This window comes from Phascolarctos cinereus, unplaced genomic scaffold (genome assembly GCF_003287225.1).
Source record: "Phascolarctos cinereus isolate Bilbo 61053 unplaced genomic scaffold, phaCin_HiC Scaffold_2;HRSCAF=192, whole genome shotgun sequence".
Lineage (NCBI taxonomy): Eukaryota > Metazoa > Chordata > Mammalia > Diprotodontia > Phascolarctidae > Phascolarctos > Phascolarctos cinereus.
In genome coordinates, this window is record NW_027555625.1 from 326,516,754 (window position 1) to 326,530,768 (window position 14,015).

At 39.0% G+C, this 14,015-nt stretch overlaps 1 protein-coding gene across 1 annotated transcript in view; it reads left to right on the forward strand.

The window, feature by feature from the left end:
• Nucleotides 1–14,015, forward strand: part of TRPC4AP (transient receptor potential cation channel subfamily C member 4 associated protein) — an 80,852-nt gene that overhangs the window by 39,513 nt on the left and 27,324 nt on the right. Inside the window, exon 8 of the mRNA XM_020998798.2 lies at nucleotides 3,795–3,983. Coding sequence (XP_020854457.1) covers nucleotides 3,795–3,983 — 189 coding nt within the window. The remainder of the gene's footprint in view (nucleotides 1–3,794; nucleotides 3,984–14,015) is intronic.

The window sequence follows — 14,015 nt, forward strand, 5'->3', positions numbered from 1 at the left end:
CATTGAAACCATGGGAATTGATGAAATAACCAAGTGAAATAATATATAGACAGAAGAGAACCCGGGACAGAGTCCTGGGGGACACTCACCTTAGTGGGCATGGCCTGGACAAAGATCCAACAAAGGAGACTGATAAGGAACATTCATACAGGTGGAAAGAGAACCAGGACAGAACCGTGTCACAGAAACCTAGAGAGAAAAGAGTATCAGGGAGAAGAGCGTGATTGACAGAGGCTGCAGAGAGATCAAGAAGGCTGAGGCTTGAAGACAGGACCTTAGATTTGGCAGTTAAGAGATCACTGATAACTTTGGAGAGGTTCAGTGATGAGGTCAGAAGCCAGACTGTAGAGCGTTGAAAAGAGCAAGAGAAAAGGGGAGACACCCATTTTAAGTGACCTTCTTAAGGAGGCTGTTTACAAAATGGAGAAGAGGTATGGGACAGTAGCTAGTAGGGATGGAAGGTTCAAGGGAGTATTTTTTTGTTTTTGATTTTCTTTTGAGGTTGGGGGAGACAAGGGCATACTTGTTTGTAGGCCATAGGGAAGCAGCCAGTAGACAAGGAAAAATTGAAGGTAAATGAGAAAGTAGAGATAATGGAGGGGGCAGTCTGCTAGTGAAGATGGGATGGAATGAGGTCACTTGTGCGTATAGTATTTTGCCTTGGAATACAATGATCCAAGACGATTCTGAAGGACTCATGATGAAAATATGCTATCCACCTTCAGAGAAAGAACTGATGGAGTCTAAATGCAGACTGAAGTATACTTTTCAAAACTTTTTAAATTTTTCTTGTGTTTTTGGTCTAACAGCTTGGCTAATGTGGAAATATATATATATATATATATTTTTAAAGGCAGTGGGGTTAAGTGACTTGCCCAAAGTCACACAGCTGGAAATATGTTTTGCGTGACTGTACATGTACAACTTGTCAAATGGCTTACCTTCTCGATGGTGGGGGAGGGGAGGGAGAGAATTTGAAACTCAAAAATTTTTTAAATGTTAAAAAATTGTTTTTACATGTAATTGGAAAAAATAAAATAATCAAAACTGCAAAAAAAAGGTTTTAAAGCTCTGCCTTGATAAGGAAAAAGGCCGCTTTTTCCTGTGAGTCTGAGATGAAGGAGGAGACAGTGGTAGAAGGCATCTGGGTAATGAGATGAGGAGGAGCGGAGAAGGAGAAAGAGAGCTCTTGACAGCCTCAATTTTTTCAATGAAATATGAAGCAAAATTCTCAGCCAAGAGCATGGTGGGGAGGGGGAACCATGAGAAGTTAAAGGAAAGATGAAAAGGTTTGGAAGAGCTACTGTGGCATATGGGATAGTAAGTTAATTAGGAAAGTGTAAAAGGTCATAATATGGGCCCAGTCGAATTTATATAGCATATATTTGTAGGGGACCCAGTCAAAATGGTGTCAGGATTTTTCTCCAGCTTTGTTCAACAGCACTTGTGTAGGAGCAAGCGCAGCAAGATGGTGGGAGTGATCCAAGGCTTGAGGTTTGGTAACAGCAATATGATAAGCAATATAATCCCTCAAGGGGACAGTGTAGGATTTAACTGCTTCACTGAAGGGCCATGACAGAGAAGGGAGAAGAGTATAGCTAGTGCAGGAGTGATGGCCTGAAAAAAGAACTGAGGAGTTGACAAATGGGAGAATCTGGTAAGGATGAAGAACAGAATTTAGGGTTTCAAGGCAGAGGAAGAGGTGGAATGATAATAGATTGTGATCACATAAGAGTATTTCAGAGTTCCTGAACATAGAAAGGGTTTCTTTATGAATGATGACAAGAACAAACGGGTATCAAACTAGGATGTCGCCTGAGGAGGGTGACTAGGATCCTGAGAGGGTCTAGAAAGCATGTATTGAAGACTGGTTGAAGAAACTGCAGATATTTAATTTGGAAAAGGGAAGTCTACAGGAAACATGATTGTTTTCAGAGATTCGAAGGGTTGTCATGTGAAAATGAGAGTAGACATTTCATTATTTCCCCAGAAGGCTTAAATAGTACTAATAAGAGACAGATTTTGGCTCAACATGAGAGGACTTTAAAAAATCTGTTGTATAGTCCAGCACTAGACTAGGCTTCCTCTTAAGCTGCTAAATTATATGTCATTGGAAGTGTTGAGGAAGAATCTAGCTAACCCATCAGCAGAAAGGAAACAAACAAAAAACCACCTACTTAATTGAGGGTTCTTCCAGTTAGCTGAGTTCTGGTTATAATCAAGGTTTTAGGGTGGGTTGTATTAAAGTATATTTCTTATCCTTCTCAACTATATATCTACCCCTAGAGAATGCAGATTCCATGGATATAGCTAAAATATATTGGCCAAGAGATAGTATCCAAGGTGGATTGATGTGCTCACATTCATAACTGTCCCATGTTTACACCCAACCTCCTCTCTTGACTGTTTTCTTTTGCTTTATGTAGATTTCTTATAGTAGATCAGCCCCAACTTACATATTCAGTTACCTTTGCTCTAACTGGGTTGATGGGTAGAAACTTGTATGATTTCTTGACTCTGTCATTGGGCAGTGTTGGCAATGGACCTTTGCATAGGCCTTTAATACATACTTGTGTTTGCAGACTGAGCCGTAAATGAATCTGATAATTATTCATCAAATCCGTTTGGTGTTCAATCCCTATATTCCAGTTGGCCTATTCTCTTTAAGATGAAAAAGAATATAATAAATGCTTACTGAACAGAAGAGTACATGGCCTTCGTGCCCCAACCAGTTACCAGAGGAAAACCATGGGGAGGCATATGTTGTCAGGTGGCAGCCTGTCCCTTTCTTTATGATGGCCTATCTGGGCTTCCTCCTGACTTCCTTGGTTTCATGATTGCTAGCTGCTGTCCTGGTTCTTCCATTCTTGTCCACAGACAGCTTGCATGCCCCACTCATCTCATTTTTACACAGCTTGTTTCTTGGCATCTGTTTCAATCTGTTCCTTGGCTTTTTCATTCTAGCCTAGTTCTTGAAGGCAATGCTAGCTGGCTGCTTGTTTATCTTAACCTTTTGCTGCACTGAAGGAGCTAAATCAATGAGTCGGACTAGATGACCTTTAAGGTTCTTGCAACTATCACATTGTTGAATTCTAAGTGTGTTTAGTACTGTGCTGGGTGCTTTGGGAGATAGAGTGGTGTTTTGGGAACATTCCCTGCCTTTATATGCAAAATCCAGCCTAGGTGGAGAATCCAGACTAATGCAACTGAAAATTTAAAAAACAGTGTAAGACTGTTGACATGATGTCAATCATGAATGATGTGGATTGTAAATAACTGTAGGAGATCAGAGGGCAAGTTAATATCCATAACAAGCAGGTGGCTTTCACAGAGTATACATTTGTAATATTTTGTTTCTCAGTTTACACTTTTTGTACAGGTACCAAAAGATTGAGGTCTCTGACAGCTATTGTCAGAAATGAATTCAAAAGAAATATGATTAGATACAGGGAAAGGACTGGTGATTTTCATTTAGATGATAAACTTGGGCATAGGGCATTAATGTTCTTAATTAGACTGTTATCATTAAATCTGACCATCATTCATTTAACAAAGTGGGTAAATCAAATTGAAAAGCTAAATACCATATTACTTTTGCTATTTAAATTGACGCAGAATTTTGGTATAAAATAGCAATTCTGACTTAGTAAATTTGGTCTTTTTCCAAGTCCATTTCCTGTCAAGCTGGTGGAAAGGAAGTGCATGCATGCTTGAAAAGTTTGGGGGTGGTATTCTTCCTCTATGTGTCCAGTTTTCTTAATTATGAAGATTTTCTACTTTCTTTTCTTTTGCAGCAACTCTCCTGAATATCCCAGGTTTTGTTGAGCGCCTCTGCAAGCTAGCAACAAGAAAAGTGTCTGAAAGCACAGGCACCTCTAGTTTCTTGCAGGAGCTAGAGGAATGGTACACATGGCTGGATAATGCCCTGGTGTTGGACGCACTGATGCGAGTAGCTAACGAAGAGACTGAGCACAGCAGCCCAGGTACTCTAGTTGAAAACCTGGTGAAACCATGAATTGGGGGCCCTGTGAAGTTCGACTCTTTGTTTTTCTTGCTTCTCTCCCTGTCCACCCTGTTCACTTTCCGCTTTTATCAAATCTTGAGCCTCCTTCCTAGTGCCATTGGTTTAACTGGCATAATTATGGCTGGTGGTGCTCTTCATTGCAGAGGTGGAGAGAAACATGGTTCTCCTGGACTAGTTTTTGCATGGAAATTGTGTTCTTCTATATTTCACATACTGTAACCTTGTATGCTAGGATAATAGGAATAGGGACTAGACAGTGATCTCATGATAGGCAATTTTCAGATGAGGAAACTCTCTCCTAATGCAGATCGACATCTTCTCTATAATTTGTAGTCTTAGAGAATTTCCTAGAACACTGAGGTATTAAGTACCTTGCTCAGGATCACATAGCCATTAAATGTCCAAGGTGAGACTTGAACCCAGATCTTCCTGGCTATGCTTTTGGGTCTACTATGCTGTGATAAGATAAAGAAATTCCTTTCTGGAGCACATCTTTACATCTAGCCTTTGTGAATCAATGGGTAAAGGAGAATAATGATTTTTAAGAACCATCATACATGCCTATTTGTCATATATTTGTTTCTTTTTTGTTGTTTTTTACTAGATAATTCCTGTAACAATATTTTACCATTGTGACCTCAGCCACTACTTTCCCCAGCTACCACCTCGTCCAACTCTAACCCCATTCTGTATGTCCTGATGTATTAGTTGGTGCATTAGAAATTTTTTCCCTTCTCCAAATTTGACCAGTTTTATATGTCTCAGATGTCAGCTGTGTCCTCAAAGCCCCTCAAACTCCTATCTGGTACTGAAGTAGATTTTGACTCTTTACTATGGCCATTAGAACTATTGCTCAACCTAAAAGCACCTCTCACTCAGTTCCTTCCCTATTTGGGTAGTACATATTCTTCCCCTTTCCCTGCTCCAAACTACCAAGCCAGTAATGGGGCTGGGGAAAGAAGAGAACCAGGAGTTTTCATGACTTGGTTATCCAGATAACATTGGTGTAGGAATTTCGCAATCTGCTTGCTTCCTCAGCACCAGCAATAGTGGTCTCAGGAGCCTTGGGGAAGCGAGGTGGGAGAAGAAAGTAGTAGTCTCAAAGTGTTTCTTCCCCCACCTCCATTTTAGTGGCAGCTAGCGGAGGCCAAGTGGGTGACGTACTGGTCTTTAGCTGAACATTGCTGGCAGTACCCCACCTTCTGGGGCTGAATGCTAAGAGTAAACACAATGAAAGGAAGAAAGAGATCCACCTATTTACATGGTGATTTAGATGTTTAGTCAGCTTGTATTCCAGGCTAGTAGAGTGATGTTCCATAGCTCCATTAGCAACTGGGGTTGACTCTTAATCTATGTTTCTTTCTTGAGCCAGCACTAAATGAGACGACTTCTGAAATTAAGCATGTTCCTATAAAATGCAAGTCATTAGTCTAATTTGAGGGTGTAGTAGTTTGAGCCTAAATCATTGGTATTTCTTTAAAACTCGTGGTATCAGTAAGCCTATCCAGAAGAATATAGCGCAGATGACATGCAGGGACTGTTGGTTTCCAAAAAAGTGAGTCATAGTCAAATCAACAACTACAGATGAAAACAAGTCCCCACCCTAGAAGGGGTGTCTAAACTAAGGACAACACCCCTGCCAGTACAGTCTTAGCTATTCATCTTTGAAGTTCAGACCATTGCTTTCTGCTTTCAAAAGAATACCTTTACCATTTTTAGGTGAGAGAAACTTTTTGTCTCACCTAGAAATGTCTCCTTGGCCAGATGTCTTGTGGAGGTTTAATAAAACTCAAGAATACCTGCACGATTTGCTGTCACAGGGGACTTTTTTCAGGAGGGTGATCTCCAGCAGTGCCAGCAGCCAGCTCACAGTTGGAGTGCTGTAAGTGGCCAGTTCTGTGGGGTCTTGGGATTCAGGTGATTAGAAAGTATTTCACTGAATTTTCCATGAAGTTTCAGTCTTACTCTTCTCCTTTACAGGATAGGGGAGAAACTAGATCATAAAATGTCAGAGATAAAAGAGAATTTAAAATCATCTAGCCCATTCCTCTCATTTTGTAGTTGGAGAAGCTGAGAGAGACCTGAAGAAGAGAAAAGAATTGGCCAGTTTCTTTGTCTATTAATAGCTACTATATACCAAACAATGTGCTAGGTGAAGAGGATACAAAGACAAAAGTGTGGCAGTCCTTACTCTTGAGGACCTTACATTCTCTCAGGGGAGATAATCTGTACACATAGAAGATTATGCAAAATCAATACAAAGTGGTTTGGGGAGTCAGGGTACTAGATTCTAAGAAGGTGAAGAAAGGTTTTATGTTAAATGTGGTCCTTGAACTGAGTCTTGAAGGAAATGGCTTTTAGAAGTTGTAGGTAGGTGAGAAGGAATCTTATTCCAAACACAAAGGACAGTCAGAACAAAGGCATGGAAATGAGAGGTAAAGTGCCAAGTGTGAGAAACAGCAAGGTGGACAGTTTGGATGGACCATAGAGTAGGGGAGACAGGGGGTGATATGTAATAAACCTGAAAAGTTAGGTTTGGGACTAGGTTGTAAAGCCTAGCTCTGATTGCCAAGTGGAACGGTTTATATTTTATTCTAGAGGCAGTAGGAAGTCACTAGAGTTTAGTCAGGGGAGAGCCGTGGTCAGAGTTGAACTTATAGAAAATCACTTTGGCATTTATGTGGAGAATATATTGGTAAAGGGAGAAACTTGAGCCAGAGACAACAGTTGGGGGCTGTTGCAGTAGTCCAGGTAAAAAGTGATGAGGGCATGAACTGGAGTGTTGACCACGTGAATAGTGAGAAGGGGAATGTGGCAAATGCTGTAGAGGTTAAAATGAAAAGATTTGGAAACTGATTAGATATATTGAGTGAAAAATCAAGAATAACACCAACATTGCAAACCTGGGAGACATGAAGAATAGTGGTACCTTCTGCAGAACAGGGAAATATGAAAGAGGGCTGAGTTTTGGGTTAAAGATAATAAGTTCTCTTTTGAACTTATTGAATCTGAGGTGCCTATGGGACATCCAGTTCAAAATATCCAGTAAGTAGTGAGTGATGTGAGGCTAGATGGAGCTTAGAAGAGAGACTAGGACTGCATATATAGATCTGGGAGTCATCTGTGTAGAGATGATGATTAAATCAATGGGAGCTATTGAGGTCATCAAATAAGAGTTTAGAGAGAGAAAAAGGCGTAGATCAGATCCTTGGGGAATGCCCACAGTTAGGTAGAGTGAAATGGAAGATGAATTAGCAAAGGAGATTGGGAAGGAGCAGTCAGTAAGATAGGAGAATCAAGAGAAAGCAGAGTTACAAAAATCCAGAGAGGAAAGAGTATATTCACAAAAATCCAAGAGAATAGTATAGTTACTAGTATTAAATGCTATAGAGGTTAAAAAAAAAAGGATGTGGTTTGAGAAAAAGCTATTAGATTTGGAAATTAAGAGATCATTGACAACTTTGGAGAGAGCATTTTTTATTGAATAATGACATTAAAAGCCAGCTTGCAAAAGATTGAGAAGTGAAGGTAGAGGAAATAGAGGCAGAAAGGATAGATAACTTTTTCTTGAAGTTGGGTAGTGAAAAGGAGAACTACAACTTAAGAGGATGATAGGGTCTAATGAGGGTTTCTTGAAGATGGCTAGAGATGAATATGTTTATAAATGGAAGGGAAGGAACCAGTAGATAGATATGGAAGATTAAATAGAGGGAGACTGAGTAAGAGGCCAGTCTGTTTTTATGGTTTCAGGTGCTAGTCCTTTGCCTTTTTTGTCAGGTGAAATAAAACCCTGACTTCTGTTTGATATACTGTTAGCCTGAGTGTTGCAAGGGAGCTAAGTTTTCTTTTCCCCTTTGGTATAGAACAACATATGAAGTAGACCTCGATGTTCCCAAGGGAAACCCTGAGTAGGGACATGAGCCAAATGAGGTGATTTGTAATAACTGCTCAAGAGTAAATCTGGTCTGTGTAAATTCAGAGCTTTGGTTTGGGGCCATAGAACACAACCATACGTTCTGTTATTTTTTTAATTATCAGAGCAACTCAGAGCCTTTCTTGGCAGAGGGGACATTATTTAAAAACAAAACCCTATAGAAATCAGAAACTGGCATTCAATAAGTACTGGATCAGCCCACTTTAGCATGGTTAGTAAAGTATGCACATGGAAGAATAGAAATACATTAATTAACCCTCTGCCTTCCATAACTCAATTCTCTGCCTGACATCCATAATGTTTGTTACATAGAGTTGAAATTAACCAAGACTCAAAGAACTCTTATTGTCCCTATTTCGCATCTTCAGTTTTGGCTTGCAGTCCTGGCTAATAGTATATTTGTTACTGTATACATTTCATAATCTATATTTTGACTATTTCCAGCGTGGCACAAAATGGTGATGAAATTACATTTGCCACTAGGTATGAAAGGAAAGACTTGCTCATAATTAAAGTTCAAGATACAAATGTTCCTTTCCTTTGTTTTTGGAGAGGACAGAATAGGAACGAAATGAAAGGGCAGGTAAAATGTATTGCTACATTCAGTGAGTATTTTTTAGTGCCTATTATGTGCCAGACATTGTATTAGGTTTTGATGCATGTCATGGAGATAATCAATCTTAAAAATTGACCTGATCTTTTGAATAAATCCTGTCAAATCTATTATTTTGGGGAAAAAAAAAGAGGCCAATCTGGTGGAAAAGGTTGAGGGAGGATAGATAGGCCTGGATGTGGAGAAGAGCCACCTCTTTATCAAACTAAAAAGACAAAAATAGGAAAAAATGATAATGTTAAAATAAGAGGGAGCTCATATCAAATGGCTTCTGTTTTCTTAGTAAAGTATAAAATGAGTTCCTTGATTGATAGATTGGGAGGAGGAGTAGTTTGGGGGGCAAGCTGAGAGAAGAGAATGTTTAGAGCAGCCTCTGAAGGAAATGGGATAGAGAATCTGTGGAAGAGGGAGGGGTAGAGGTTACTGCATTAGACCAGTTGAGATTAGAGTGACATAGTTGAGACTTTACTATTGGTTTGAATTTCACAGATAGAATTATAGATTTAGATAGGAAGGAACCTTAGAAATCAAAACTCTAATCTCTTCATTCTACAGATGAAGAAACTGAGGCCTAGAAAGGTAAAATGGCTTGTCCAGGCAATTAATAGAAGAGCTAGTATTTATTTATTTTTAAAGCTTTATTGAGGTAGTTTATTTTTATGTTACAAACATTGAGTACCTCTATTTTGTGAGGACTTATAAAAAAGGAATGACAGTAGTTAATAGTTAACATTTATGTAGTGTTTACTATGTGCCAGGTACTGTGCTAAAGGCTTTACAGTTATTATCTCATTTGATCCTAACAATTGTTAGAGGTAGGTGCTATTATTATCATCCCTATTTTACAAATGAGGAACTGAGGCGGAGGCTAAATGACTTGCTCTGGGGCAAACAGCTGGGAAATGTCAGAGGCCAGCTTTGAACTCAGGGTCTTCCTGACTGCAGGTGGAGCACACTATCCAATTGCACCGCCTAGGTGCCAGTTAAACAAAACTAACAATCTGAAAATGTATGCATCATTCCAGCAGTCCACTTATCTATTTTTAATTGATTTTTTAAATTAGCGTCTATTTTTCTCTCCTTGCTACCACATTGAAGAAAAAAAGAGAAAAGAAAAACAAATTTCTTGTAACAAATATACGTAGTCAAACTAAACAAATTCCTTTATTGACTGTATACAAAAATTCGAGGTCTCATTCTGCATCTTAAATCTGTCACCTCTTTGTCAGGAGGTATATAGTATTTTATCTCCAGTCCTTTAGAATCATGGATGGTCATTGTAGTGAAAGTTCTTACAGCTTTCCAGGTAATTTTTACATTATTATTCTATGAATTATTCTTCTGATTCTACTTATTTAATTTTTTACTAGTTTATGAAAGTCTTCAAAATTGTTCATTTTTATGATACTGATGTTAGAGTATAAATGTTTCTTCGTACTTCACAATGCATCAGTTCATGTAAGTCTTTCCATGTCTCTTTGAAATCATTTATACTCTTTTCTTACAGCACAATAGTATTCCATCACATTCATACGCAATGGTATATTCATTCAGCCATTCGTCATTTCATATACATCCCTTAAAAAAAATATACATACATGCTATATGGCAGCATAGACAGACAGAGGTTCATCTCCATGGATTCAAGACACATACCCAGCTTGAGGGAAAGGGAGTGATGTTGGGGACAGAACATGCTCAAAGTTGGGGTTCAAGCAAGGTATATACCATAAAAATTGGATTGCTGGAGAATAGGTAATTGGTGCCAGGAGGGGACATTCCAGATGAGATGTGATAGAGAAGTCCTCAAGATCACTTATTGATACAAGGCTTTGAGGGGAGTTTCTTTCTTTATTAGGACCAGAAAATGGGAGAGGATTTGAGTTGGCCATCTGAGGTAGCAGAAGAAGAGTCGCTCAGATTGCTGCATTCAGCCAGGAGTTTTTCCAATTAGAAGCTGCGAGCTTTGCCAGGACAGTCAACCTCATAGCAACAGCAGAGCCCGTGCCAGGGCAAACAATTCTGTAGCACCAGAACTGAAAAGCTCTGAATTATTAGCATCTGGCCAAAGAACTGAGCAACGGAGGCAGTGGGACAGGATATCACGTGTGTGCGTGACTGTGCAGCATCCTACCTAGCCTGAAGGAAAGAGCACAGCATCTAGCTGGGGCCAGTTCTGGACCCCCCCCCCCCAAAAGTCACTTGGGGCAGAGACCTAGACTGCTGACACTGTGAGAGCCAGCCCCCAAGGAAATTACAAGTATAGGGAAGGGAGTCAGAACATGAGCAATAGGGAAAAATAAGAAAAGAAAAAAAAAAGACTGGAGTTACCAAAGATTTCAGAAAAAAGAAAACACAAAGATCTTGAACATAAGCAAATAAATCAGCAAGGAAAACAGTAACAACAGAAGGAAATGTGGCCTCCAGACTAGTAAAAGAGTTCAGGATTCTATGAATAAATACTTTAAAAAAAAAGAAAAGAAAAACAGTCCAATTCTTTATGACACAGAGGACCCTGTGGAATTTCAGGAGAACATGGAATCCCAACATGCTATTCCTGAGTAATTCAAAAGAGAAATGAGAATTATGAAGGCAGAATGTGTGGCCTGAACAGCAAAAACTAATGGGAAGAATAGCAAAAGTGGAGTATGCAATGGTAAGTGTCACCAAAGAAACAAAAGAAAGAACAATAGATTGGAAATTCAGATATACAAAAGTAAAGGACAGTCAAGTAGAAAAGAAGCAGAAAACAGCATTAAAAGAAAATATGCTCACTATTCAAGCAAAGCATACTGATCTTGGAGATAGGATATATAGAGACAATCTAAGAATCATAAGTCTCCCAGAGGAACAAGAAGACACAAAAAAACCCTTAACACCATAATAAAGGCTATAATCAAGAGAACTGCTCAAAACTAATGATCATAGAAAATGAAATAGCAATTGAAAGAGTTTACAGATTTCCTCCAGAAAAAAGGCTAGGGCTACAAACTCTGCACATAGTGATTACGTTTAATAGTTTGGTTCAGAAACAACAATTTCTGCAGTTGATTAGGAGAAAGACCTTCAAATACAAAAGAAAAGAAACTCAAATAATGTGAGACTGTTCTTCATCCCTTAGAAAACTTAAGAAGGAATAGAATAATGTGTTCTGAAGGGCAGTGGAGCTCAGGATGCAGCCCAGAGTGACCTACTCTGGCAAATCTGAGCTTAATCGCACAGTGAAAAGAGATGGACATTAAATAATAAAGAGGCATTTGAAACATTTTAAAAAAGAAAATCAGAACTGATGAGATTATTTGTTTCTTGAACAGCCCAAATAACAGAAATGCAGGAGGAATTAATAAATGCAACAGCCATGAATAGCAACAGCAACGGTGACCACAGAGAAAATAGTAAGAGATTTCTTTCTACGTGTACAAAGGAGACAGGCAAAAGTCTAGTGGAGGTAATAGTGAAGAAGACGGGGTATTATAGACAGAACCTGGCAACACCCTGCCTACAAGTGAATCAGTGTTTTGTTTTTTACAGGACTATATTACAACATGGGAGGGTACATGAAAGGGGAGGAAGAGAATGGGGGATAGAAATGTGTGATATACCTAGGTCAAATCAAGAACTAGCAATGAGGGAAAGGTGACCACTGTGGTTTCAGAAAGAGAAGAACCTATAGGGGAATTGGGTGAGAAGGAAGGGGAGAAGGACTGAAAAGAGGGAGAAAGGAAGGAGGCCTTACTTTGGTAGTTAGAGGAGGTTCTACTGATGAATGTTTCTACAGGTGAAGAGAGGTAGTCTGTGAAACCTGGGGGCTTTGGTGTTTGAAAAATCTGTTCATCCAACATTGGGAGGAGGGAGTTGGAATCCCTGGGAGCAACTAGCCCCTGGGAGGTAGAAGAATATGGACCCAAGGAGGAAATTTTGAGGCAAATGTGGAGGGGGGAAAAAAAAGGTAACCAGGAGAAGGTATAAAACAGCAGTAGGCTGCATAATCAGTGATGTGGTGGAGGTGGGGCCCTACTAGGGGGCAGGGTCCTCGCTGATACCTGTGGTAATTGACATTGTTGAATGAATGAGGCACAATGGAAAGGGGAAATCCATAGTGCAAACTCTACAAGGCAATGGCAGAAACCTAGAGGGGAAAGTCTAGAATGTATGAGGATGTATGATGTATGAGGAATACAGAGAAAGACCAGGTAATTTTAGGGGTTATGAATTATGGAATGTGGGTCTAGAGTAGGCAGAAAGAGGATGGATAGTTCAGAGAGTGAAAGAAATCCTTTTTTGGAAAGGGGTACAAAAATGAAATTTAAATAGCTAATGAACAGGACTAGTTGAAGGGGAGAAGAAAGGGGAATATACTTGACTGAGAGGAAAGAAAGAGGATAAGAATTATATAACCAGATAAAAACAGGAGAGAAAAAGGAACTAACCCTAAAGGGAAGGGGGTAACAAACAAGAAGAGGGGAGGGGTGAGGGGATGAGAACTTGTGAGAACAGGGCTACTTTAAAAAAAAGAGAGTAAGGTAAAGTAACTAAAGGAATATAATACTGTATTTGTAGCAAAAAAAGTGGAAACTTGCAAAAAACCTTAGTATTAAAGATAGATACCTGACTTTATTTTTTAAACTTTTTTTGTTACATTTTAAGTTCTGAACTGTCTCCCTCCTTCCCTTCCTCTCCACCCCACACTAGAGAAGGCCACCATTTGATGCAGATTTATAAATATATGTACAACCATACTATGTGTACTTTTTTTTTTATCAATTCTTTCTCTTGAGGTAGATAGTAGCATCTTCCATTTATAATCAATTTGAGTATTTATAGTACTAAATTATTCTTTGTAACAATATTGTTGTTACTGTATACAATGTTCTCTTGGTTCTGCTCACTTCACTTTTCATTATTTCAGGCAAGTTTTTTCCATGGTTTTCTAAAATCAACTAGTTCATCATTTCTTATAGCACATTCCATCATAATCATATACCACAACTTGTTTAGCTGTTCCTCAGTTGATGGGCATTCCCTCATTTTCTAGTTCTTTGCTACCACAAAGAGAACTGCTCTAAATATTTTAGAATGTATTGACTGCCCTTTTCCCTGATCACCTTGAAACAGACCTACTAGTGGTATTACTGGATCACAGTTTTATAACTCTTTGGGCATAGTTCCAAATTGCTCTCCAAAGTGGCTGGATCAATTCACAGTTTTACCAACAATGTATTACTATCCCAATTTTTCCACATCCTCTCCAGTATTTATAATTTTCCCCTTCTATCGTTTTGGCCAGTGTGATAGGTATGAGATGATATTGCATAGTTGTTTTGATATTCATTTCTCTAATCAATAATGATTTAAAGCATTTTTTCATGACTGTATCAAAAAACTGCCTGTTCATATCCATTGACCATTTATCAGTTGGAGTGTGCTCATATTCTTATGCATTT